We start from the raw sequence: 23,151 nt of genomic DNA on the forward strand, positions 1-23,151 counted from the left end.
TAAATAGAGAATAAGAGGAAAGAGACTGGGGGGGGTGGGGAATGAGGAGCAAGCAGGAAAAGCAGCCTAGATGGAAACTGTTGCTGTCTTCTCCCATAGGCCTGGAAGAACATCTCTGCAGAACTGCATCAGATCCTGCAGGGCCTGGATCTCACTCAGCAAAGAGTTCCAAAAGGCTGGGGCCAGGAATCACCATCAAGTTGTTATTGATTGAGTGCAATGCTGTTTTTTTTGGGGGGGGGGTATACCAGGAGAGGTGATTGTTCCCAGGCTTTAAAGGTTAATACCAAAACCTTGAACCTGATCTGGTATTCACCCTGGAGCCAGTGCAGCTGTTGGAGCACCAGCTGAATATGGGATCTAAATGGGGTTCCCATAATACTTGTGCCACCACCTTCTGGACCAGTTGGGAGCTTCCAGGTCAGCCTCAAGGGTAGCTCTGTGTAGAATGAGTTACAGCAGTCCAGTCTGGAGGTGACCACTGCATGGATCATTGGGGCTAGGTCAGGGCAAGATAGGAAGGGAACCAATTGGTTAACCAGGCAGAGATTGACAAACACCAGTCTATCCACATTTGTGATCCAGGCCTCCAAAGGAGAGAGGCATCTAAGATCACACCCAGACTCTTGACAGCTGGTGCTGAAGTTAAAGACACATCATCAAGAGCTGGGAGTTGGCAACCTAACCCCAAATCCCTCCAGTCCAGCTGCAGAACCTCTGCCTTAGATGGATTTAATTTCATTTGGGCTCTGCTTCAACCAATCAGCCTCCAAGCTCTCAGCTAAAATATCCAGGGTGGCATCTGGCTGGCCATCCATCGACAGACACAGCTTAGTATCATCTGCATGCTGATGGCAACCCACCCCATATTTGGATAAAGGTGACTGCCTTCAGAATGCTGTGCAGTTTCGGTCTCCACTTAAAGAAGAACATGCTATAAAGGGCAAAGATGAGCAGGAAAAGCAGACAACTTTATTGCAGTCTAATTTATGGAATTGACTCCATGAAATGATATCTACTAAATCAGAGGCTGTTTAATAACAGACCTAATAAGCACTCTCTGTGCAGAGGCAGCAGCATTTCTCTGACTGCAAGTTAATGGGAACATTCAGCAGGGCCAAACTACAGCCTTCATGCTGTGCTTGTAAACTTCCGCTGGTTAAAGGATATCCACTGTGATGAGGTGAAACTCACATTTTTCACTGACATCCTCTCCACTTCCTCCATAGGATTGCAATACCATGTACATCAAAGATGTTAAATTAGAAAATGCCCTTTGGTTGCCACTCATCAAGTTTCTACATAGCTAGTGTACATATTTAGTATGTTTTTTGCTTGCCTAGCCTGGATGGCTTGGGGTGAATGGGTGTGCCTGCGTGTGTGTGTGCGCGCACATATTCTGGAGTTTGGGTCAGGCAAGCTTTACAGAGTGACATGCATCCTGTTCTGATGGGTGTAACCAAAAAATACTGAGGGATGAGAGAGGCTTCAGTCATCTCATTATAGCAAGTGAGAAAATGAACATGTATTCAACCAGATTTTTTTTTTAAGGTTAGCGAAACCACAATTAAGGTATTGCTAGGATGGATGCTGGGTCCAACAAACCTAGGGACACTGAAAAACAACCTGTTCAATGAGGTATTAACTTTCCATGGCAAAAAATAATGAACAAGCAAGAAGAAGAAGAAGATGATATTGGATTTATATCCCGCCCTCCACTCCGAAGAGTCTCAGAGCGACTCACAATCTCCTTTACCTTCCTCCCCCACAACAGACACCCTGTGAGGTGGGTGGGGCTGGAGAGGGCTCTTACAGCAGCTGCCCTTTCAAGGACAACCTCTGCCAGAGCTATGGCTGACCCAAGGCCATGCTAGCAGGTGCCAGTAAAGGAGTGGGGAATCAAACCCGGTTCTCCCAGATAAGAGTCCACTCACTTAACCACTACACCAAACTGGCTCTCCAGAATATTAAGCAGAATATTAAGCTAATCTGCTTTAAGAAATATGGTACTTCTCCTGCCAAGTCTAAGTTTCATGAAGATTAATGCACCTACCTTTAATTATAACTAGTGGAACCAGACCCATAGAACATTTCCTTTAAAAATACCTTGAGCCAAGCGTAACATTAGTGTTTAATATTTATGCAAAAGTTAGCCTGTATAGGAGTATCACCTGGTTTGCACACAGCCTCATCTGACCACCTACCTTGAAAATACTTCACTGTTTTTACTTTAAGTTCCAGAGTGGCATCCTCATCACATACAAAGACAGTACGGGGATGCTGTTGAAAAGCAGAGACTGTCCACATATGGTTCACTCCTTCCTCAATAGCTTTGTACAAAGCAAATGCTTTATGAGCTCCAGTGATCAGAATCATAACCTAAAATGAAGAACATATAGGATATTAGGCCTGTTGGCAATGGCTTCAGAAACACACCAAGAATACCCTTCTACCCTGCTTTACAGAATCAACATAACTCAGAAGTGCTGTCAGGTCACCAGTGTAGGGAAAGAGATGGGAAGTGGCATTGGGTATCCAGGTAGTGGAAAGAGGGGATTATTCTCTCCAACCCCCCCTCCTACTAGACCTCTGACCCCCCTCCCTCCATATTGTTTCCAGGGAGTCCATAAGGAGCTACAGTCTAGGTTACAGCAGGAAAGGGGAGGCAAGAATTCACATTCCACTGCCAACACCTCTTCCATCAGGAGAATTTATGGCTATATCCAGCTGTGGTTAGGTATACAACAAGAGGAGTAGCCAAAGCAGGCAGAGGGATCAATGAAGCATTTTACTGATGTTCCTTACTAACTTTAGGGCTGATTCATGGGCACCTCACAGGGTGTCTGTTGTGGGGGAGGAAGGTAAAGGAGATTGTGAGCCGCTCTGAGACTCTTCGGAGTGGAGCCAAGGGAGGCCAGATTGAAGGCCACCTGGGATCGAGCCTTCTCTATTGCTGCTCCACTGCTGTGGAATCAACTCCCGGAGGAGGTACGGGGCCCTACGATGCTTAGATCAATTCCGTAGGGCCTGTAAGACCCACCTCTTCAAAATAGCCTTCAACTAACGACAAGCCAGGAAGTGCCGTTGAAAATGCTTTTAGTTACTGAATTCTATTGAAGATCTAATGTTATAGCATTTTATTGTTAATGTTAATTTTAATAATCTGTTTTAACTATGATTTTATAAGTATAATTGTCGTATAATATATTTTATGTTTTTTTTGAGTTTTTAACTTTTTATTACATTTAACAACAACAATAACAATATATATATATACACAAAACATAAACTTAGGGATGTAGACAGCGGGATGCATTATATACTTATATCATTAGAATACAAATCCTTTATTCTAACCTAAACCAAATCATACATACTACAGTTAACCCCTTTTTACACTATATTCTTATTATCTTTCCCCCATAACCATTCATACAATAAGTTCCATTTCCCTTCTGTTTGTCTATTTGTTAATTTCTTCTCTTAATATCTCCATCAGAGTATCTACCTCAGCTCAGTCTAGAACCAACCAAAAATACTTTTTCTTCTACACTGTGATCCAAAAGAACATTTGGCATTTCAAGTAATCTTACTTTATTTATAAATTACACAGTATCAATTTAATTCCCTGCAACAACAACAACAAAAAACCCCCAGCAAGTTTGGAATACACTTTAATACAATAAGTTCCGTTTTCCTTCTATCTAATTGTTAATTTCTTCTCTTAGTATCTCCATCAGAGTATCTACCTCAGCTAAGTCTAGAACTAACGAAAAAGAAAACTTTCTTCTACACTGTGGTCCAAAAAAGAAGAAGAAAAAAAAAAACATTGGCATTTCAAATCATCTTACTTTGTTTGTGAATTGCATGGTATCAATTTGTTTTCCTGCAACAAAGCAACCAGCAATTTCGGAATACATTTTCTTCAGTTTTATTGGTGTAATATGCCAACGATATAACTTTAATGATTTGTCTCTCATCGTCTGGCAGACCAATTCCTTCATTTTCCTCCTAATACACCTTATATAAACCTCTCTCAGCAGGCGGTGTTCCTTGAAAAAAATAAGGCAAGCTCTATAGCCATTTTCTATATCTTTCTCCAATTCCTTTTTCTTCATACCAAGAACTGGTGTCAAGATCTCTACTATCACCTCCTTTATATGGTCATACCTATCCTCTGGAATATTCTGCATTCCTGAAATATGCTCTACCTGCACCGTTTCTATTCTCGCTAATCTGTCCCCTTCGTATTTTTGAACTTTTTCAATCTCAGACTTTTCATTCACTACTTCCAACTTTCCTTCCACATATTTTGCAGATTGTGTCAAGCCATGAATCTCTTCCTTTACTTCCGTCAATTGCTTTTGCAGGCCATCTAATTTCTTATTTACTCCATCTAATTGTTCTGTCAGATTTGCCTGCACCTGACTCAATGCATTCATAAAATACAATTGCATAGAATTCTGCACTTCCTCTATAACTTCCTGTGAGGACATTATCTCCATCAGTTTTAAAGTTGCCAATAGTGGTACTAACCTATCTATTTTGTCTTACTTGTATGTCATACTCATTTTTCTATTATCCAAGGTCTTACTGACACCCCAATTCCAATTCATATACTACTACTTCGCCTTACTTCACTCAAAATTCATACATCACCTTCCTTTAACACTCTCACATACCAGTTGTTTTTTATATCCTTAAATTACTATTCTTTACCACCAAACACCCTTCACCTGAACATTCACATTAACTCATTACATATAGAAAATCATACAGAAAATCAGCAGTAATCAATTTAACAATAATAATTATTCAATCCATTAATTATTTGTTAACTGTCTCTTTTGAATCCTTAATGTTTCCCAACCGCTTATCCTTCTGTCTTCCTCTTCCTCTTCTTAATCTCAATCTCTGCTCCTCTCTTCTGCTACCAGTTCAAAAAGCCAGTTCAGTAAATCCATTCCTGTTCTTCCACATCTCTGCCAACGGAATTCCATCCTCTCCACCTCACCTCCGCCCTTGCGTTCCTGGAAACTCTATACTAACATCAAAAGTCTCCCATCTTCAGATTCAACTCATTTCAAAGGTCCAGTGACTTTATTTCCACCCTGTATATTATAACCACTGTTGAGCCTTTATTTAGCTCCCTGTCTCTTTAAGAAAATCGCCATGCACAAGCATATGGGAAAAGGGAGAGGAAAAGAGGTTCGTGAAGGCTCCCTTTAAATCGTCAGAAATCTCCTGTTTCTTTCCTCTTTTCCCCCCTTCTTCACCTCCTCTGTCTCAGTGCTCTTCACAAACTTTTACAATCATAGCCAGTCTACGACTCCCAACCTCTGCCGTTGCTGCCAAGGTAGTCCTCCACCACTCCTCCGCTTTCTACCTTTGTGCATTCGCCAAACCAGGTCTCTTTCCCCCCAGCGTCGGATTCCACTTGAAAGTAGGGGCAAAACAACGCACTTAGTAAATTCTTTCCTTCGTTTATATCTCCAGTTTAGGGTCAGATATACTCCCCCCCCCTTCTTCACCATTTATTCTGTCCTCCAAATGCCGCTTCGCCTACTCCCCTTCTCCGGTGGTCACAGCTAATTCGCCATTAAGGCGTCTGGTCTATCCGGGCTTGAAGTAATATGTTGTTAAGAACTCGGTGGTGCCTCTGTTGGAGGGGCACTCGTGCGGAGGAGTGCTGGGTGCTCTGTGCCGGTTTTTCTGAGCATAGAGCCCGTTCAACATATTACTTCAATATATTTTATGTTGAGCCGCCCTGAGCCTGCCCCAGCGGGGAGGGCGGGATAGAAATAAAAAGTTGTTGTTATTATTATTATTATTATTATTAATGTAGCAAGTTCCATTACTGTGGGGAGCATCAATGTCAAAGAGACACACCTATCTAAAAGCAGTGGGCATATACAAGGCAGCCCATCTAGACAATCACCTCTTTAAAAATCAGTTGCTGCAAAAGGCAGCATTTGGCGATTGATTAAACATACCCCCACCTCTTAAATGCACACACCATAGTCTTGACAACAGTTATCAAGATGGGACTACTGCACTCACTGTTGCTTAACTTTCTATTAAGTTACTACTATGTTTCTAACCTCTCGGGCATCCATGACTGTACCCACACCAACTGTGAGAGCCATAGTTGGCACTTTGGAGAGATCTCCATCAAAGAATCTGGCATTAGCTAATATAGTGTCCATAGCCAAGGTCTTCACTCTGGTTCTGGACACCAGACTTGAGCCAGGTTCATTGAAAGCAATATGACCATCTGGACCAATACCTGTAATGGAGACAGTTCAAGGAAAGCCAAAATTACATCAGCTTAAGCAAAACAAGCACATAACCATAATAGGAAGGGTTGCAAGTGTGCCTTTTGTCATGAACTATTTGCTCACCTCCCATACATAAGCATTTAGGAGAAGATGGTGCCATATTTAGAATATCAAGGAAGAACTCAACTGGGTACAGAAGAGGTGAGCTTTCAACAGACGTTTTCAGCAAAAAGACATGCATTTCTAAGTAAAATTGGCTCTTGGACTGGTAGATTGTTATCCAAAAATAGAAAGGGCTAAGTAGCTAACCACAGAAGCGCTTTTCAAATTCAAGTAAGCTTCCTAATTCCCTGTTCGGTGTGCCTCCAAGGATTAATTTAATGGGCTCTTCCCCAGTCTCCTAGCTTAAAGTCCCAGCTAAAGCTGGTCCCATGACAATCACCAAGCAATCTCTTCTCCCTGCCCATCACTTCAAGGTTTCCTTTTCCACAAGTAGGATATGTACCAGACTTTTTCCATCCTTTTCCAGCAAGTGTCACAAGTCATGAATTTTTCTTCTCAGGCAGGATCAGAGCTGAGGCCATGGCTGGGCTGGAGAATTTTCCGCAGTATCAGATCCAGTTCACTCCAAGCTCATCTCACTTGCATGGAAACTTTGCTAATTTTCAGTTTTCATGGAATTTCATGGAATAGTAAAAGTGCTTATTTACAAGACAGATTTAAAATGTAATCACAATATTTACATGGACTGGTATCCAAGAAGCAGCTTCAGCTCACACTCCCTCAGTTTTAAAGGGAATTTGCCATGAGTAATTAGGGAATTTCATCTACTAAAACATGTCATGCTCCAAAAACTATTAGACGGGCACAACACCAATAAAATGAGAAGTTACAAAAATGCGCGATCCTACACACTTAGAAGCAAGCCCCATAGAACCCATAAGGCTTATTCATCAGGAAACAGAATTAGGATGGGGCTGTATATGCCTAATAAGTGATTGTTTCTCTGTGTATTTTAATAGGTTTGCCATACAGTTACAGCAAACCACACAACAATTTTCCTAATAAATATCCTAAATCTGTTATATGCACACACACAACTTTCTTTAGCTTCTCTTGACTTATCAACTCTTCTTGCAGCTTAACATACATTGCCTTCACTGCAAAACATTTTAGTGGGGATTTGAATGCTATGTGTGTGGGTGACTGACCTTGGATGACACATGCAAATCACCACTTCCTGTCCTGGTGACAGTACAATAAGCACACATGTGCAACCTCACCCTTCTTCCCCACTCTTTCAGAAGTTCACCTCCAACAAAGAGTTCAATTCCTCCAGCTGCCTTGATTTTTTCTTCAAAAGCCTCACACTCTGCTTGCAGGTCAGTTGCATTTCCATCCAGAATGTGAGTGTTTTCAGCAGAGATGTCAATGTGCTTGAAAAAGTTGTTCCACATGAAGGAATGGTAGCTTTCTGGGTGATCCCTTGGAAGGCCTGTTGAAGTAAGAAAGCTCACAGTTACTGTAACTACTATAAGTGTGGAACCCACAAACTCATCTGCAAGGGAAATTTCCTTTCTCCACCTCTGCTTCCCTCTGCCTGATTCCCTTTGCCCCCTGCCAGCCCGCTTGCCAACATCTCCTGTCTCAAATTCTCTACGACCCTTTCAACCTCCTGGTTTTCTGCACCCCTGTCATTGCTAGTTCCCATTCTACATCCCTCTCCTCTGCCCCAAAGTCTCTTCTTTACTCCCTCATCTCCCCACTCCTCCCCCTTCAACACATCACAGTATTACGCCACTTCTTCAGAGTCCTGCTTAAGGTGGTTTACAACTTAAAAAAAAATCATCAATATAAAAATTACAAGTTATGGCAAAAACCCACAAAGGCAAAAATCTTGTGATGTAAATCCTGTAAAACCTCATCATGTTCAGACTATGTTGTGGCCCGTTTTGTTTCCACCACCATTACCTTTGAAGTTTACGATCTTGAACCACCTTGAAGAATCTGCTATTGCTTAGAAATTGAGCAAGACGTTAATAATAATGTCTACCAAGTATAATGCTGTCCTTTGGCTGACCTGTCTGCACATCAAGCCCAAGTTTGCTATTTGACAAACCTTTTTTGCAGATATTTGGAGCTTGGTGAGAAACATGAGGAGGGGAGGAAATCTGGCATATATATGGTTAGGCTGAGCATCTGCCATTTTCCTTTCTGCAGGTATATGGATGTGATCAGAGGTGCTGGCAGCCCCGTGAGTCACATGTGAGTCATGATGAAATAGCCAACATCAGCTCAGGATGCTCGAAGGGTGCTCAGGGCCCAGGAGACCTGTTCTAAGTCTTTATTTTAAATGTAACTTTTGTATATGACTTCATTTTGTAAGGTAAAACATAAAGTTAAAAAAAAATTAACCCCACATTCCTCAACTGTCTGCAATACTCTAAATTGGATGGCACCTCCAGCTCAGGAAACTTCAGGAAAAAAGGCTACTCAACAAAGAACAGTAACTCTCCAATGCTCATTTTCTAATCAGCAGCAAGTTAGGTTGTACGAGATAATATTAGTTGCAGCATTCCAGACCCTCCACCAGTAGGGAGAAGAACTCCCTGCAAACAAAATGTGCAGCTGTCCCCTGAGAACTATTGTTAATGTTTTAGCTACCTCACTGCAGCCCAAAGTGATCCTTAGAATCAGAAAAAGCATGAGTGGGGAGGGGAGTCAGATAACAAAAAAGGAGAATTAGTAAAAACTGCACTCCCCACCCCCACATCCATTAGCAGCATTTTTCCATGTGACCCAATCCTTTACCTCAGGAATCCTTACAATTTCCTGGAAAAGCAAAGTCAATAATATCCCCATGCTACAGATGGGAGAACCAGTTTGGTGTAGTGGTTAAGAATAAGATATTGGATTTATATCCCGCCCTCCACTCCGAAGAGTCTCAGAGCGGCTCACAATCTCCTTTACCTTCCTCCCCCACAACAGACACCCTGTGAGGTGGGTGGGGCTGGAGAGGGCTCTCACAGCAGCTGCCCTTTCAAGGACAACCTCTGCCAGAGCTATGGCTGACCCAAGGCCATTTCAGCAGGTGCAAGTGGAGGAGTTGGGAATCAAACCCGGTTCTCCCAGATAAGAGTCTGCACACTTAACCACTACACCAAACTGGCTCTCCAGTGTGCCGACTCTTATCTGGGAGAACCGGGTTTGATTCCCCACTCCCCCCACTTGCACCTGCTGGAATGGCCTTGGGTCAGCCATAGCTCTGGCAGAGGTTGTCCTTGAAAGGGCAGCTGCTGTGAGAGCCCTCTCCAGCCCCACCCACCTCACAGGGTGTCTGTTGTGGGGGAGGAAGGTAAAGGAGATTGTGAGCCGCTCTGAGACTCTTCAGAGTGGAGGGCGGGATATAAATCCAATATCTTCATCTTCTTCTAAAGGAGATAAAATGTCTTAAAAGAGGCAGTGGAAGAACGAGATTCTTCAAGATTCCAGCTCAGTCTCTGCACTACAGTACAGAATCTTAGTATATTTATTTAAAGCAACCAAATGAAATGTGAAGGCACGGAACAGTAATTATTTCTTCCCCCTGCAGTTCTTAACATAAAACAACTCACCTACATATTCATCCATATTGAAGGTTTTCACATATTTGAAAGAGAGATCTCCATTCTTGAAATATTCGATTAGCTTTTTGTAGCACCCTAGTGGAGTACTTCCTGAATGAAAGAAAGCAGAGCACTCACCTATAAGAAATTCTGCACAATATAGTGACATGCATTCATAGAAGTCATATCTAACAGAAAAATGGCTCAAATGCATACCCAACCATATGCAGCTTTAATTCCAGTTCCATCTGCTTGATTTCATGCTGTTCAGAACTTTGTCATTCCCTGCAAGACTATATGGGCACTCTGGTTTCAAGAAGTTTCTCTCTGAAGTGTTTTCTTTTGATATCAGTGGAATAGTCCCCAAGTATCAGCATATAAGGAGAATTAAACCAGCTTTCTCATGTATACAATAAAAACATAAGAGCCCTGCTGGATCAGACCAATAATCCATCTAGTCCAGCATCCTGTCTCACACAGTGACCAACAAGTTCCTCTGAACAGCCAACAATAGGGTATAAAGGCTGAGGCCTTTCCCTGATGCTGCCTCCTGATTTAGTGCCTCTGAATGCAGAGGTTCCCCTCAGCCACTATGGCCAATAGCCATTGATAAACATCCTCCATGAATCTAATTATTCCCATTTTAAAGCTGTTGATTCCTGTGCCCATCACTCTGGCAGCAAATTCCATATTTTAATCACGCTCTGTGTAAAGTATGTAACACCCCTTCTTGTGCTGTCTACCACTGATTTTATTTCACCCTACTTCTCAACTTAAAAACCTCCCCTGAATGGCTATAAGCATCTTGTAAAACTGAATTTACAACTAAACATGCCCTGCATCCTAAAGCACATTTTCCTGACAGACCATGATATTGAACAGAGCGAGAAAAATGCCTGACCTCACATCAAATTGAAATAGGTACCAGGGGGAGAGGGCAACATGAGGGTTTTCCATCTTTCTGTAATGTTTAGTTCCCTCAATCTTTATACTAGTGCAATGACTATACCTATGATGAATATAAGGAACTAGGCAAGGAGGGTAATTTGTCCACATGCTGAAAAGTGGTCATTTATCATCCACCATCTTCCTGCACCCCATGTTTCTGTTTTATGCAGCATAAATCAGTTTCAGGATATGCAGGGTTTAGCCAATCTGGGGTAACATGTGCAGCCTTTGAATTAGGACAAGATAAATGCTGTGGTGCATTTATACACTAGTTGAATTTTATAAAATGTGCCAAATTTAACATGACAGGGGCATCCTTGTATAATGATTCATATATCCTCCTGTTCATTTGTTCAGAGTGGCAGATTGGTGAGCTAAATCCTGCTCCTCTCTTAGATTATCTGTTGCTCAGTGCAGTTTTTTTCACAGCTCACTTTCAGTATTGGAACTGAGTTACTCATGTGCTTAATTTTCTATGTTTTCTGTTAACCATTATTTTAAATTGCTCTTTTAAATTGTATTTATATATAAAATGATTTAATGTTTAATAGTTCACCACTTTGGGGACCCTTAGTTGGATGGAAAAGTAGTATTAACATGTTTTAAATATACAAAACTATATCATTCACAGCGTTCTACATGTTAACAAAGTGGTCTTTTTTGCTAACTGATCCCGACAATCCTTTGGCTGTGGCTAAATTTCTGGCAGATGTGGCTTTTGTGCGAGGATCGTAATTGATAGATTGGTTCTGTCCAAGACCACTGGATTGTTAAATAAGGACACAAGGTTAACAGGTTGGGTATATGAAAAAGGATAACACATCAAGCTTATAAAGTGCTACTGATTAGAGTATATGTTTTGTACACATCAGTGCTTTCTAAATAGGCCAACAGGTTGGATCCTGCAATCCATCAGCAGAAATCTCTGATGACTGTTGGTTGTCTTGGCACTTCCTCCCTCCCAGCAACCATTTCTGACTCCAGGAAAGTTCTGTGATTGTGGAACATGCATGAAGTAACAGCCATGAGGGTTTGGGGGGCTCTGCAGAGGAGAGAAGAAAGAGGCAAAATGGTTTTCTCCTGCCACTTCTGCGCATGGAGATCCACTGAAAGAAGGAGAAGGGAACGACTACTCCAGCTGGATTTCACTATTCTGGGAGTAAGCTTTCCCAGCATCAGAAATGGCTTCTGGGAGGAAGGAAGAGCCTGGAAGTTCAGTGATCCTCACACGGTCCTTGCACCAGATCCAACTCTCAGGTTTCTAATACATAGCAGCAAACAACTGCAGAAGTTGGCATACCTGAATGACCTTGTTTGTAATATACTGGCCGAATACTCTAGTTTGTAATATGTTTGCCAAATGCTCTAGCTGAGTAAAAACTGAGTAAAAACCTTAAACAGAGAGTCAGAGGTGAGGTGGTACCTATGACAAAGCTACATAATCTGATTTGTAACTCACCAGTGGGAAGCCCAAGAGTGAAGTATTTGCTTGGACGAGGGTTAAACTGGATGATCCGATTCCTAATGTATTTTGCAGCCCATTCACTAGCTTGAGAATAGTTCTCTAAAATGATGAGTTTCATTGTAACCTGCAAGGTTGAAAAAAAGATCTCAATTACCATACCGTATGAATGGGGTAAGGAGGAAAGAAAGAGGAGGTTTGATGAGTTCATGAAGCAGAGAAATAACGAGGTCCACATAGACTTACTGGCTTGAAGCGAGGTTTACTTTATGGTACCATAAGCAGAACTCAGTCGGGCATGGGCCCCCAAATTGACTGAGATATATTTCCCTGTGTGCATACAGTTTTCAAGCAAGCAAGCAAGCAGGCTGGCGCAAGCTTATCAGATTTCAAAGATCCCGCCTTCACAGAGCTCCTAGTAAATTTCCATGACATGGCCCTCTTTACTCTATCTATATACAGCAAGCCGCCTGTAGGAGGCTGGTCCCTTATCTAATCTTACAGCTGGAGCTCACACCCGCTGGGCGGTAGTCAGTTTCTAACGGCAGTTTTACTACAGATACCTTAGTTTAAAGGCAAAGCATATTTTTACTCAATATGACAAATATTATTATTGGGGGTATTAATTAATTATTCAGGGGCTGCCCCTTTATTCACACCAACTTAGGTATCACTGACTCATAATACCACTACCTAGCCAATATTCTACCTTCAAACTACTTAGCAGGAAATGGCTATTCTCAAGGAGTTAGCGTTGGGGTATCTTCAGGTAAGGAAAGCCAGCTGATATATGGAGCATGTGAAAACAGCAATCTGAACTACTTATTTCATTGATTTGATTTCTATTCTGTCCTTCCCACAAGCAGGCTCAGGGTGGGTCACAAATAGAAATATGTAACAATAGGCCAATTAAAACCTAAAAACATCATTTCTTAAAACTATAGATGACGTTTTAAAAAAATACCATCTCCTGGCTCAGTTCCTTTTAAAAGATATGAGGTCCGGCTCCCAAGCTGTCTAGGTCGCTGCAAATTCCAATCCGGTAGTCGGCTTGACAGGCCGTTTGAGCCAGAGAGACCAGAATAACACCCATTGCCTTAGCTACAAGCCTGGTAGAAAAGCTCCATTCTCCCTCAGAGGTTGTCGGACATCTCTGTGGGTTATTCCTACTATTCCTTCAGGGAGGCAGGAACACTTTTTTCAACTTCCTGTTGGCGCCTTCGGAATAACCCCGCCCTCAGTTTTGTTCCTGCCTCTACAGGGAGCAGCAGCACAAGGCTAGGCTCAGCCTTTTTTCTCTGTTTCTTCTTCTCAATTTCCATTCCATATCCTTTCCTTTCCATATCTACTTATCCCTCCTTTTCCTTCTGCCTTTGCTGATCAAAGACTACCGAGGAAACTTGTTCTGGGTCGTTTTAGAATGGCCTGTAGTAGGGACGGTTTCCTATCGGACGAGGAGGGAGAGTCGCGCGCCGCGCTTCTAGCAGCGCCGACTCACGTCGAAGGAGCCGACCTGCCTTTGCGGCTTGTTCGCGCCCTTCCTGACGCGGCCGCAGACGAGCCAGCTGCCAGCGCCAAGAAACGGCGCGTAATGAAGGCCCAGGCTACGTCCCTCGGGGCGGCAGCAAGCAGCGGCGGCCATTTTGGAAGTGCGGAGCGTAGCTCTCAGACCTTCCAACCCCCAGGAGCAGGCACTCCGGAGACTCGGAACTACCTGCAACCGCGCATCGAAGGCTTCCAGGACGGGGGTAATGTACAAATGGGCAACCCTCTGAATCCAGAGGCTATGCTTTTTATTAGAAGAGCTATGCAGGAGGAAATGGGCTCCTTTTGCGCCCGGCTGGGGCTTCTCCCTCAAGGGTCAACCTTTCCTGCAGATCCTCCCCGCTCTTTCTCCTGGCCCACTAAGGCAGCGCGAAAGGCCCCAGTGCAGTCTTCCCAATCCTTAGAGCTCGAGACTATGGCATCTGACTCTGACCAGGAAGACAGGGAAGAGGGGGAATGTTTCTCTGAGGAGGAACAGGAGGAGGTTAAAATTCCTGAAAAGGCTAGTCGTTTCTTCCATCAGGAAGATTACCAGTTCCTTCTAGCCAAAACGCTTTCAGCCTTAGAAATTGAGGAGGGCCCTATTGATGAGGAAATCAAGGTAGCTAAATCTAAGAAGTTTAAGTCAAGAACCAGTGGTAATTCTGAGTTCTTGCCCAGGGGGGAAGCTTCTGAACAAGTCTTCCCTTTTCCAGAATACTTTGAAAAGCAGGTTAGAGCAGAATGGGAAAAGCCAGCTTCCCTTAAGCAGTTTCCTCACTTAGTAAAGAAGTTATATGCACTGCCTGCCTATACCAATGAGTTGTTACAAGCTCCAACTGTGGACGGCCCAGTAGCAGCTCTACAGTCTTCGGGACTGGTTTCAGAGGACGGCCAGGGTTCTCTTAGAGATCCCCTGGACAAAAAAGCTGAGGCAACCTTGAAGAGATTGTACGAATCTGTGGCCATGATAGTTAAGGCGTCCTCCGCGGCCTCCCTGGTCTCCAGGGCGTCCATTGTTTGGGTACGTAAGTTACTCCAGATGTTACCAGAGGACAACAGACGCATGTTAGAGGGCGCCTCACGCATCCTTAAGGCAGCGTCATTCACAGCTGACGCAACCTTAGATATACTGACCTTTGCCTCTAAAACAATGGCTTCCGCTACTGTGGCTAGACGCCTCCTGTGGCTTAGGGCTTGGCAAGCTGACTTCCTCTCTAAATCCACAGTGGCAGCTTATCCCTTTCAAGGGGATCGTCTCTTCGGGGACGCTTTGGACAAGATCCTAGTAGAGACTAGGGATAAAAAGAAGGCCATGCCCAAATCCATTCGGAGGAATGAAAAGAGGGGCCCTCAGTCCTTTCGGACCCAACATTCCTTGGCCAGATATCGTTCTGAATCAAAGAAGTTTAATTGGGAAACACCAAAGAATTCCTTCAAAAGAGGCTCATTCGGCTCCAAATTCAATCGTAATAACTTTTCCAAAATGGACAAGCCTGACAGAGAGGGCAAGTCCAAGCAGGCATGACTACGGTCACGTACCGGTGGGAGCTCGGCTACTCCACTTTGCAGAAGCCTGGGAGGCCTCTCAGGCAGACCAATGGTCTTTAGAAATTGTAAAAGAGGGGTATTCAATAGAGTTTCACCGCATTCCACCAGACAGATTTGTCAGATCACCTTCCCCCAAGCAGAAGCACAAACGTCTCATCACCTCAAAAGCAATTCAGCATCTTATCGACATTCGAGCAGTCGAACTAGTCCCAGGGTCGGAGAAGGGGAAAGGCGTATACTCCATCCTTTTCACCATACCCAAGAAGAATGGCGACTGGAGGGCCATCTTGGATCTCAAGTTTCTAAATCGCTATGTCAAAGTACGTCACTTCAGAATGGAAACCTTGAGATTCATTATGGACTCTCTATTGTCAGGGGAGTACCTCACTTCCATAGACCTGACCGAAGCTTATCTCCACATCCCTATCCACCCTTCTCATCGTCGTTTTCTAAGGTTCGTGGTACTGAATCAGCACTTCCAATACAGGGCCCTACCCTTTGGCCTGTCAACAGCGCCCAGAGTTTTTTCCAAAATGTTAATTCACCCAATAGCCCAGCTGAGGAAGCAGGGTATTCACATTCACCCCTATCTGGACGACCTCTTGGTCAGATCCAACAGCAAGGAGAAATCCCTTCGGGGGACAACTCTGGCCATTCAGTGTCTTCAGTCTCACGGATTCCTGGTGAACAAAGAAAAGAGTTCACTTCAGCCGAGTCAGAGGTTGGAGCACCTAGGCGCAATGATCGACTCCACTTGCAATTCGCTATTTCTACCTCTGTCCAAGGCAAGGGCCATCAAGGATTTGGCTTCCAGGGTCATCCAGAGCAAATCATCTCCTCTGATGTTGCTTGCCAAACTAATGGGACTTTTGATATCGACCATAGACATGATTCAATGGGCCAGATTCCATTCCAGGCCTCTTCAACTGTTCCTACGACCATTTCAACTTCAGATAATGGAGAGAAAGGCCATAAATCTGATAATTCCGTTGTCAGTCAAGAGGAGTTTGCGATGGTGGACGGACTTGTCTCATCTTCGCCAGGGCAAGTTGTTCCATCCTCCCTCATACCTGGAGGTATTCACAGATGCCAGCCTGGGGGGCTGGGGAGCTTCTCTTCAGGACAAGCCAGTCCAAGGCAGGTGGTCTCAGTCCGAGAGTCTGCTTCCCATCAACCTGCTAGAAATCAGAGCCATTCGTCTAGCCCTGGTTGCATTCAGGACCCAATTGTTACAGAAGCATGTGCTTGTCAGAACGGACAATATCACAGCCAAGGCGTATCTGAACAACCAGGGGGGCTCCAGGTCTTCTCAGTTGCACCGGGAAGCATCAAGAATTCTGACATGGGCAGAAAAACATCTGGCCTCTCTAAGGGCGGAACACATCAGAGGCCAGGACAACATACAGGCAGATTGGTTAAGCAGACAGGAAATCTGCGAGGGCGAGTGGGCCCTCAGCTCAGACATATTCGACCTCATATGCCAGCGTTGGGGTCTACCAGAGGTGGATCTTTTCGCTTCAAACACAAATGCGCAACTACCAAGGTACTTCACAAGGTTCTCCCATCCAGAAGCCGAACAGACAGATGCCTTGACAGCCATATGGCCTCCAGGTCTCTTGTATGCGTTTCCTCCGGTCCCTCTAGTTTCTCGAGTACTGCGGAGGGTGAGAGCTCTACAGGCGGAAATCATCATGGTAGCTCCCTATTGGCCACGGCGTCCGTGGTTCTCAATGTTGACAGAGCTATCAATAGACCTTCCAATGTCACTTCCAGTTCCTCCCGACATGCTTCATCAGGGTCCGGTGTGGCACCCCGACCCGGGGTGGTTTCATCTGACCGCGTGGAGATTGAGCGGGAGACATTCAGAAATCTAGGTTACTCTCCGGAGGTGACGGACACTATGCTAGCATCAAGAAGGCCCTCCACAGTTCGCATATACAACACCACCTGGAAGGCCTTTGTCCGATGGTGTCGTAGGAAAAAGGTTCCTTCGCTTTCCCCTTCCATTGCGGAGATACTAGCGTTTTTACAGGAGGGCCTGGAGTCCAGGTTAAAACCAGCTACGCTGAGAAGGCAGATAGCTGCCCTGTCCACTGTCTTACCGGTCGTTGGAGGGTATAGGCTATCTCAACATCCACACATCCAATTATTTTTGCAGGGGGCAAAATCGAAATCTCCTCCGACAGTCCATCGCTTTCCGTCTTGGCGGCTCCATACCGTTTTATCAGCGCTTACCAAGAAGCCATTTGAGCCCCTTCGAGAGGTGGACTTAAAATGGGTGCGAATGAAAACTCTCTTCTTAGTAGCCATCACGTCTGCACGTCGAGTCTCGGAACTGGGGGCCTTATCAGTGAAGGCGGGTCTTTGCGTGTTCCACAAAGAAAAGGTGGTTCTGCGCACGGATCCCTCCTTCATTCCTAAGGCTGCTTCTAGGTTCCACCGCTCACAAGAAATCTACTTACCCACCTTTTGTCCAGAACCCAAACACCCAAAGGAGGTAGTCTGGCATACGTTAGATGTGCGCAGGGCCTTGAAGATTTTCATTCTACGATCTGAGTCAATTAGAAAAACTGAATCCATGTTCATCAACATCTCTCCTCCAAGAGTGGGAGACAAGATGTCTAATTCATCCATCAGTGCAGTGCTGAAGGCCTGTATCAGCGAAGCATATAGGGCATCAGGGTTACAGGTACCTGGAGGAATCACGGCACATTCTCTTAGGAGTGCCTCCACAAACGCGGCACTGCTGAATAGGGCTTCAGTCGAAGAGGTGTGTAGAGCTGCTACTTGGTCCTCTCCGTCTACATTCATAAGACATTATAAGATCCATTCCATGGCATCAGCAGATGCAGCATTTGGGAGAAAGGTATTACTGCATGTTCTGGGGGAGGTCAGCGATGAAGACCCACCCGATTAAAGGGGACTGCTCTGATAGGTCCCACAGAGATGTCCGACAACCTCTGAGGGAGAACGGCCCATTGGACTTACCGTGAGGGGTCCTTCTCCTCAGAGGTTCGGAGGACATCTCGCCACTCCCAGATTCATTTCATCGCTTAGGTTTCTTTCTATAGCCTATCTCCCTTGTACTGTGTTACTTTCAGTATTATCGGAGTTCAAGTTTACAGTTTACATGTTAAAACGAGTTGTTAGTTGTGTTTATAGTCCTTCTAGTTAGAGGGAAGACGACACTGCTTTCGGAGTCCCACAACTGAGGGCGGGGTTATTCCGAAGGCGCCAACAGGAAGTTGAAAAAAGTGTTCCTGCCTCCCTGAAGGAATAGTAGGAATAACCCACAGAGATGTCCTCCGAACCTCTGAGGAGAAGGACCCCTCACGGTAAGTCCAATGGGCCGTTTTAACAGGATCTGCAGAACAGTAAAAGATCCCATCTCTATTGCGTCCTTATTCCACCAGGTCAGGGCCAGAATCAAAAACGCCCGGGGGCCCTAGTTGAGACTAGGCTGATCTTTTGGGCCGCTCTAGCCGCTCAGGGCCTATGAAATGGATCTGGAACTCTATTAGCAGCCAGTGCAACTTGCAACTATAATGAATTTATATTTCTAGTTTTTGATATATAGCTCTGATCTCTTTGAAAAGCTCAGGGTATGGAACAGTAGTTCTGCAACTGAGAAAAACAACCAATTTCCATCTCTAAAAGGCTTTCCATCTAACAGTCAGTCAAATCATCAACTACAACAAAAAAGAAAAACATGAATTTATTGTGCTTTTCTCCTTCCTCTTTCCTGTGATATGCAGTTCTCACCTGCAGGGAGATTTTTGAGCCCTCTACAACTTCTAGAGTTCACAGATTTCACTGTTGGCTGGATGTATGAATCCTTCTTCAGACACTATAGAAACTGGCATTTCATAGCAGGATTTGCAGACAGCAGCACGAATTCTTCAGCACTAAGCATATCATTCAATAAGGTCATGATCCCCTGAGCAAATATACCTTAAGGCTTTTCAGTTTGAAAGTCCACTCCTGTCCAGATATCATGAGGGGTATCACTGCATTACAAGTTTATTACCTTCAACAGGGGCCTGAATATCTTACCAGAAAACACTGCTGTTTGAAAGAATGGGGTGGGAGAAGAGGCTCGCTGTTTACTGACAATTAATCCCATTGTCACTTTGGGACATATGGCTTCTAAATGTGACAAAGGGCAGCACAAGAACTGGCTAAAATGAGGGAATGCAAAGCAGAAATTGGAGGCAAGCACCAAGAAAGGACCACTTGTTGAAAAAGGTATAGCAATTTTAAAGTGTAGTATCCTGGTGAACTGCTTGTTATGTACCCCTTCGCAAATAACTTCTCAGAATGCATTTTTAAAAAACCAATCAAAAACTACTTGTCTGAAGTCACTACTAAGCAGGCTCATTTCTGCCATATCTCTTCTTCCTATGCATCCACTCGATTAAGCACCCCTTTGCCTCAAAAAAGTGCAGCATGCATGGGGTTTATCCCACTTTATCATCCCAGGAGATGGATGAATTGCTACGAGGCCACCCAGAGAACACCAACTACAAGGATGTAAGTTCTCTCAGCCCTATTCACGATCCCGGCCCCTGCCTGTCTTAGAGCAGCAAAACCATCCTCCGGTGCTGAGAAAGGGAAAAAGAAGACTGCAAAGCATCTGTTCAGCAACAGATATCAGCGGCATATCTTTGTACTCTACATTTCAGAAGCAGTCACCAACCAAGTCGCAAACACCAATAGCACAAGATTAGACACACATATATACACACTTCTGTGCATAAGTTAAAAAGACAGAAACACTCTTGCGTTTTCTTGGGCACTGTTAATTCCAAGTAGGGGTCGCTGATAAAAACACTCCTAACAGAAGCCCATCATATAATTAGGAACAACGCAATTTATATCCTACGGGGATACAAGACTTTTAAAACAAATCACCGGTGAAGAAACAGGAAAGGGAAGTTTCACAATCCTGGAAAGAGAAAGGAAGCCATTCCAAGCATGCTAAACGAAGCTAACGAGCGACCCTTTTTGCAACACGCTAAGGATTCAGGCTCAGAACGCGCACCCACCGGTCAGCGCTCTGCAGAGCATTTACCGCTTCCGTGGAGGGGAAGACACAGAGCGACGCCTCGGGACAATCTGTAGCCCAGATCTTGCTCGAATCCCCACGTCCCCACGCAAAACTCACCGCTGTGCAGCAACTCCAGACGGCCCTCTGCTGCGACACGCCTACCAGCTGAGCTCATTCGGTCACATGAGCGGCAGAGAGTCAGCAGATCAGAAGAGCTGAGCAAGCAAAGGACCTTCTGCCGGCGGCGCCCGCTTCTACTGGACTCTGCCCTAATTTGGCCCCCGGAAACGCTTAACTCCGGACTGATCGCTCCGCTGCTCTAGAGGCAGTTCCGCCGAGCTGGAGACTGAAGTGAAGAACTAGTAAAAACAATTTGAACTAAAACAGATTACTATATACCCCGATGGCATCCTATTAAAATTCTTTATTTTCTGCGGAAAATTGAATTAAGGTCTGCTTTGTTGAGCGTTCTGTATAGCCCCAGTTTAGGCCAAGCTGGCCAGAGCTTGAAAGCTAAACAGGATCAGCCGCCTTCTGTTATAGTTGAGTTAGATTTGAGTCCCCTCCCCAATCTGACAAAGGGAGGTTTGATCATAAAAATTTACACTCTGAAACGCTTGTTGGTCACTGAGATGCTGCTTGACTCGAATCGAACACTTCTATTGGAGAACCTTTCTTACATGCCCAAGGTAATGCCAATTGCCAGTTTGGGGCCAGGAAGGAACTTTCCTCCAAGATTAGCCAAGGATCTTGGAGGTTTTATTCTCTTAACACAGTTTCATAAGCAAATTAAAACAAAACCATGCATAAGCTCAGTTGTTCCACAGGTATGTTTCTATTTAGTTAAAAATTATATTAAAGCACTGTGTGCCGGCTACATCTCTTGCACTGATACTTCCTCAAACAATTGCACTACATACTGTTTTCTTTCCATTCATGGATCACTGTAGCCAAGCCAGTGTCAGTTAAAATTCTATGTGGAAAGCTCATTCAAGTCACAGCCAAGGGAGGGAGAGGTATGTATTACTTTTCTGGAGGGAGATACCTGTAGGGACAGGTACATGTTACTTTTATTATCATTTATTATGTATTCAACTTGATGAATTGCCCTATCCCAGCTGGTGCTGAGCTCTGGGCAGCGTACAACATGGATTAATAAATATATACATTTAAAAACAAGTAAAAACAATTTGAACTAAAACATTGTATACCCCAATGGCATCCTATTAAAATTCTTTCTACATGCAGTTGGCAAGAAACAGCTTCCTAGCACATGCAGTCTGCGTTCCACTAAAATAATTCATCTTGTTTTTATTTAATACATAATATATCTTACCCACTTTTCCTGTAGCTGACTGTGGCATCGCAAACCAAATATTATTTCTCTAGGCCTGCTAGTATCTTGAATCATGTTTCCTACTACTGATGCCTTTGCATATAGCCAATCATATGAGCCATTGAAGGAAAAATGATTTTATTTATGAGATATCTCAGTGCCTCTGTAACCATCATAGGTCTATCTGGACCAATTTGTCCTGGTAAAGTATTCTTGTTTCCCTCTTCCTGTGCTTGAGTGCAGATGGCCACTCTTATGTATTTTCAAAATAACCCTGTGATGAGGTTAGGTGAGAAATGCTGACTAACACAAGTCTCTTCAGGTCAAGTATAAGACTACCCAGATGACCATACTTTAAATGCCTGCTGTAGCTGCCTGTAATTCATCTACAAAATGTAGCAACCACAGTGTTGTGTTAACAAAGTGAGAACTAATATAAAAACAAACAAAATTGGAAATGTGGGGTGGGGGGAATCCCGTGTATTGCAGTATCCAAAGTGTTACCTGCTTCCCAAGCCCATGTATGGGTGGGCTATCAATTGAATTAAAACAGGAATATCTTACAAATTTTGCTGGAGTTGATGATCATGTTAAGAACTGACATAAATGAAATGCTGACTCTGTGGACAGAAATACTGATTCAATTCATTTTTTTCTCACCCTGCTGCACACATACATACCTATTATCTAGCATATTTTTATCACACAATCCTTCCTATTTTATTCTTACAACAATCTTGTGTGGTAAGTCAGGCTGAGTGTAACTTGCCAGAATTTTATAGTATTTGAACACGTCTTGGTCTCCATAAATGTAGTCCAACACTCTAAGCCAGTGATTCACTGGCTAGGTAGTTACATGTGGCTATTTGCCGTGTCACCTGTGGCTCTGCTAAACACTATTCCACAATATGGTATTTGCCCCATGTTTCAGCAAAGTGGATTAGAACTATACCTGGTGGGGCTTTGGTTGGCAGGTACTACTAAGGTTGCCAAATCCATTTTAAGAAATATCTGGGGACTTTGGAGGTGGAGCCAGGAGACATTAGGGGTGGAGCCAAGATCAAGGCTGTGACAAGAATAATTGAACTCCAAAGGGAGTTCTGGCCATCACATTTAAAGGGACGGCACGCCTTTTCAATTCCTTCCTTCCATAGGAAATAATGGATAGGGGCGCCTTCTTTTGGGGCTCATAGAATTGGACCCCCTAGTCCAATCTTTTTGAAACTTGGGGGGTATTCTGGGGAGAGGTTCTAGATGCTATACTGAAAATTTGGTGCCTCTACCTCAAAAAAACATGCCCCCCGCAGAGCCCCAGATACCTGCGGATCAATTCTCCATTATTTTCTATGTGAATAAATCTCCCTAGGGAATAATAGTTTCCAGCAGACATTTTCCTCTCC

At 44.0% G+C, this 23,151-nt stretch overlaps 1 protein-coding gene across 1 annotated transcript in view; it reads right to left on the reverse strand.

Moving 5' to 3' along the window:
* Positions 1-20,671, reverse strand: part of GNPDA1 (glucosamine-6-phosphate deaminase 1) — a 22,565-nt gene extending 1,894 nt beyond the window's left edge. The window contains exons 1-6 of the mRNA XM_060240524.1: positions 20,533-20,671; positions 12,291-12,420; positions 9,893-9,994; positions 7,591-7,773; positions 6,102-6,286; positions 2,205-2,379 (exon numbers count right to left, since the gene is read on the reverse strand). Of these exons, the coding sequence (XP_060096507.1) occupies positions 2,205-2,379; positions 6,102-6,286; positions 7,591-7,773; positions 9,893-9,994; positions 12,291-12,414 (769 nt within the window). The 5' untranslated portion in view covers positions 12,415-12,420; positions 20,533-20,671. The remainder of the gene's footprint in view (positions 1-2,204; positions 2,380-6,101; positions 6,287-7,590; positions 7,774-9,892; positions 9,995-12,290; positions 12,421-20,532) is intronic.
* Between the last annotated feature and the right edge of the window lie 2,480 nt (positions 20,672-23,151).

Source organism: Heteronotia binoei, chromosome 5 (genome assembly GCF_032191835.1).
Source record: "Heteronotia binoei isolate CCM8104 ecotype False Entrance Well chromosome 5, APGP_CSIRO_Hbin_v1, whole genome shotgun sequence".
Taxonomy (NCBI): Eukaryota; Metazoa; Chordata; class Lepidosauria; order Squamata; family Gekkonidae; genus Heteronotia; species Heteronotia binoei.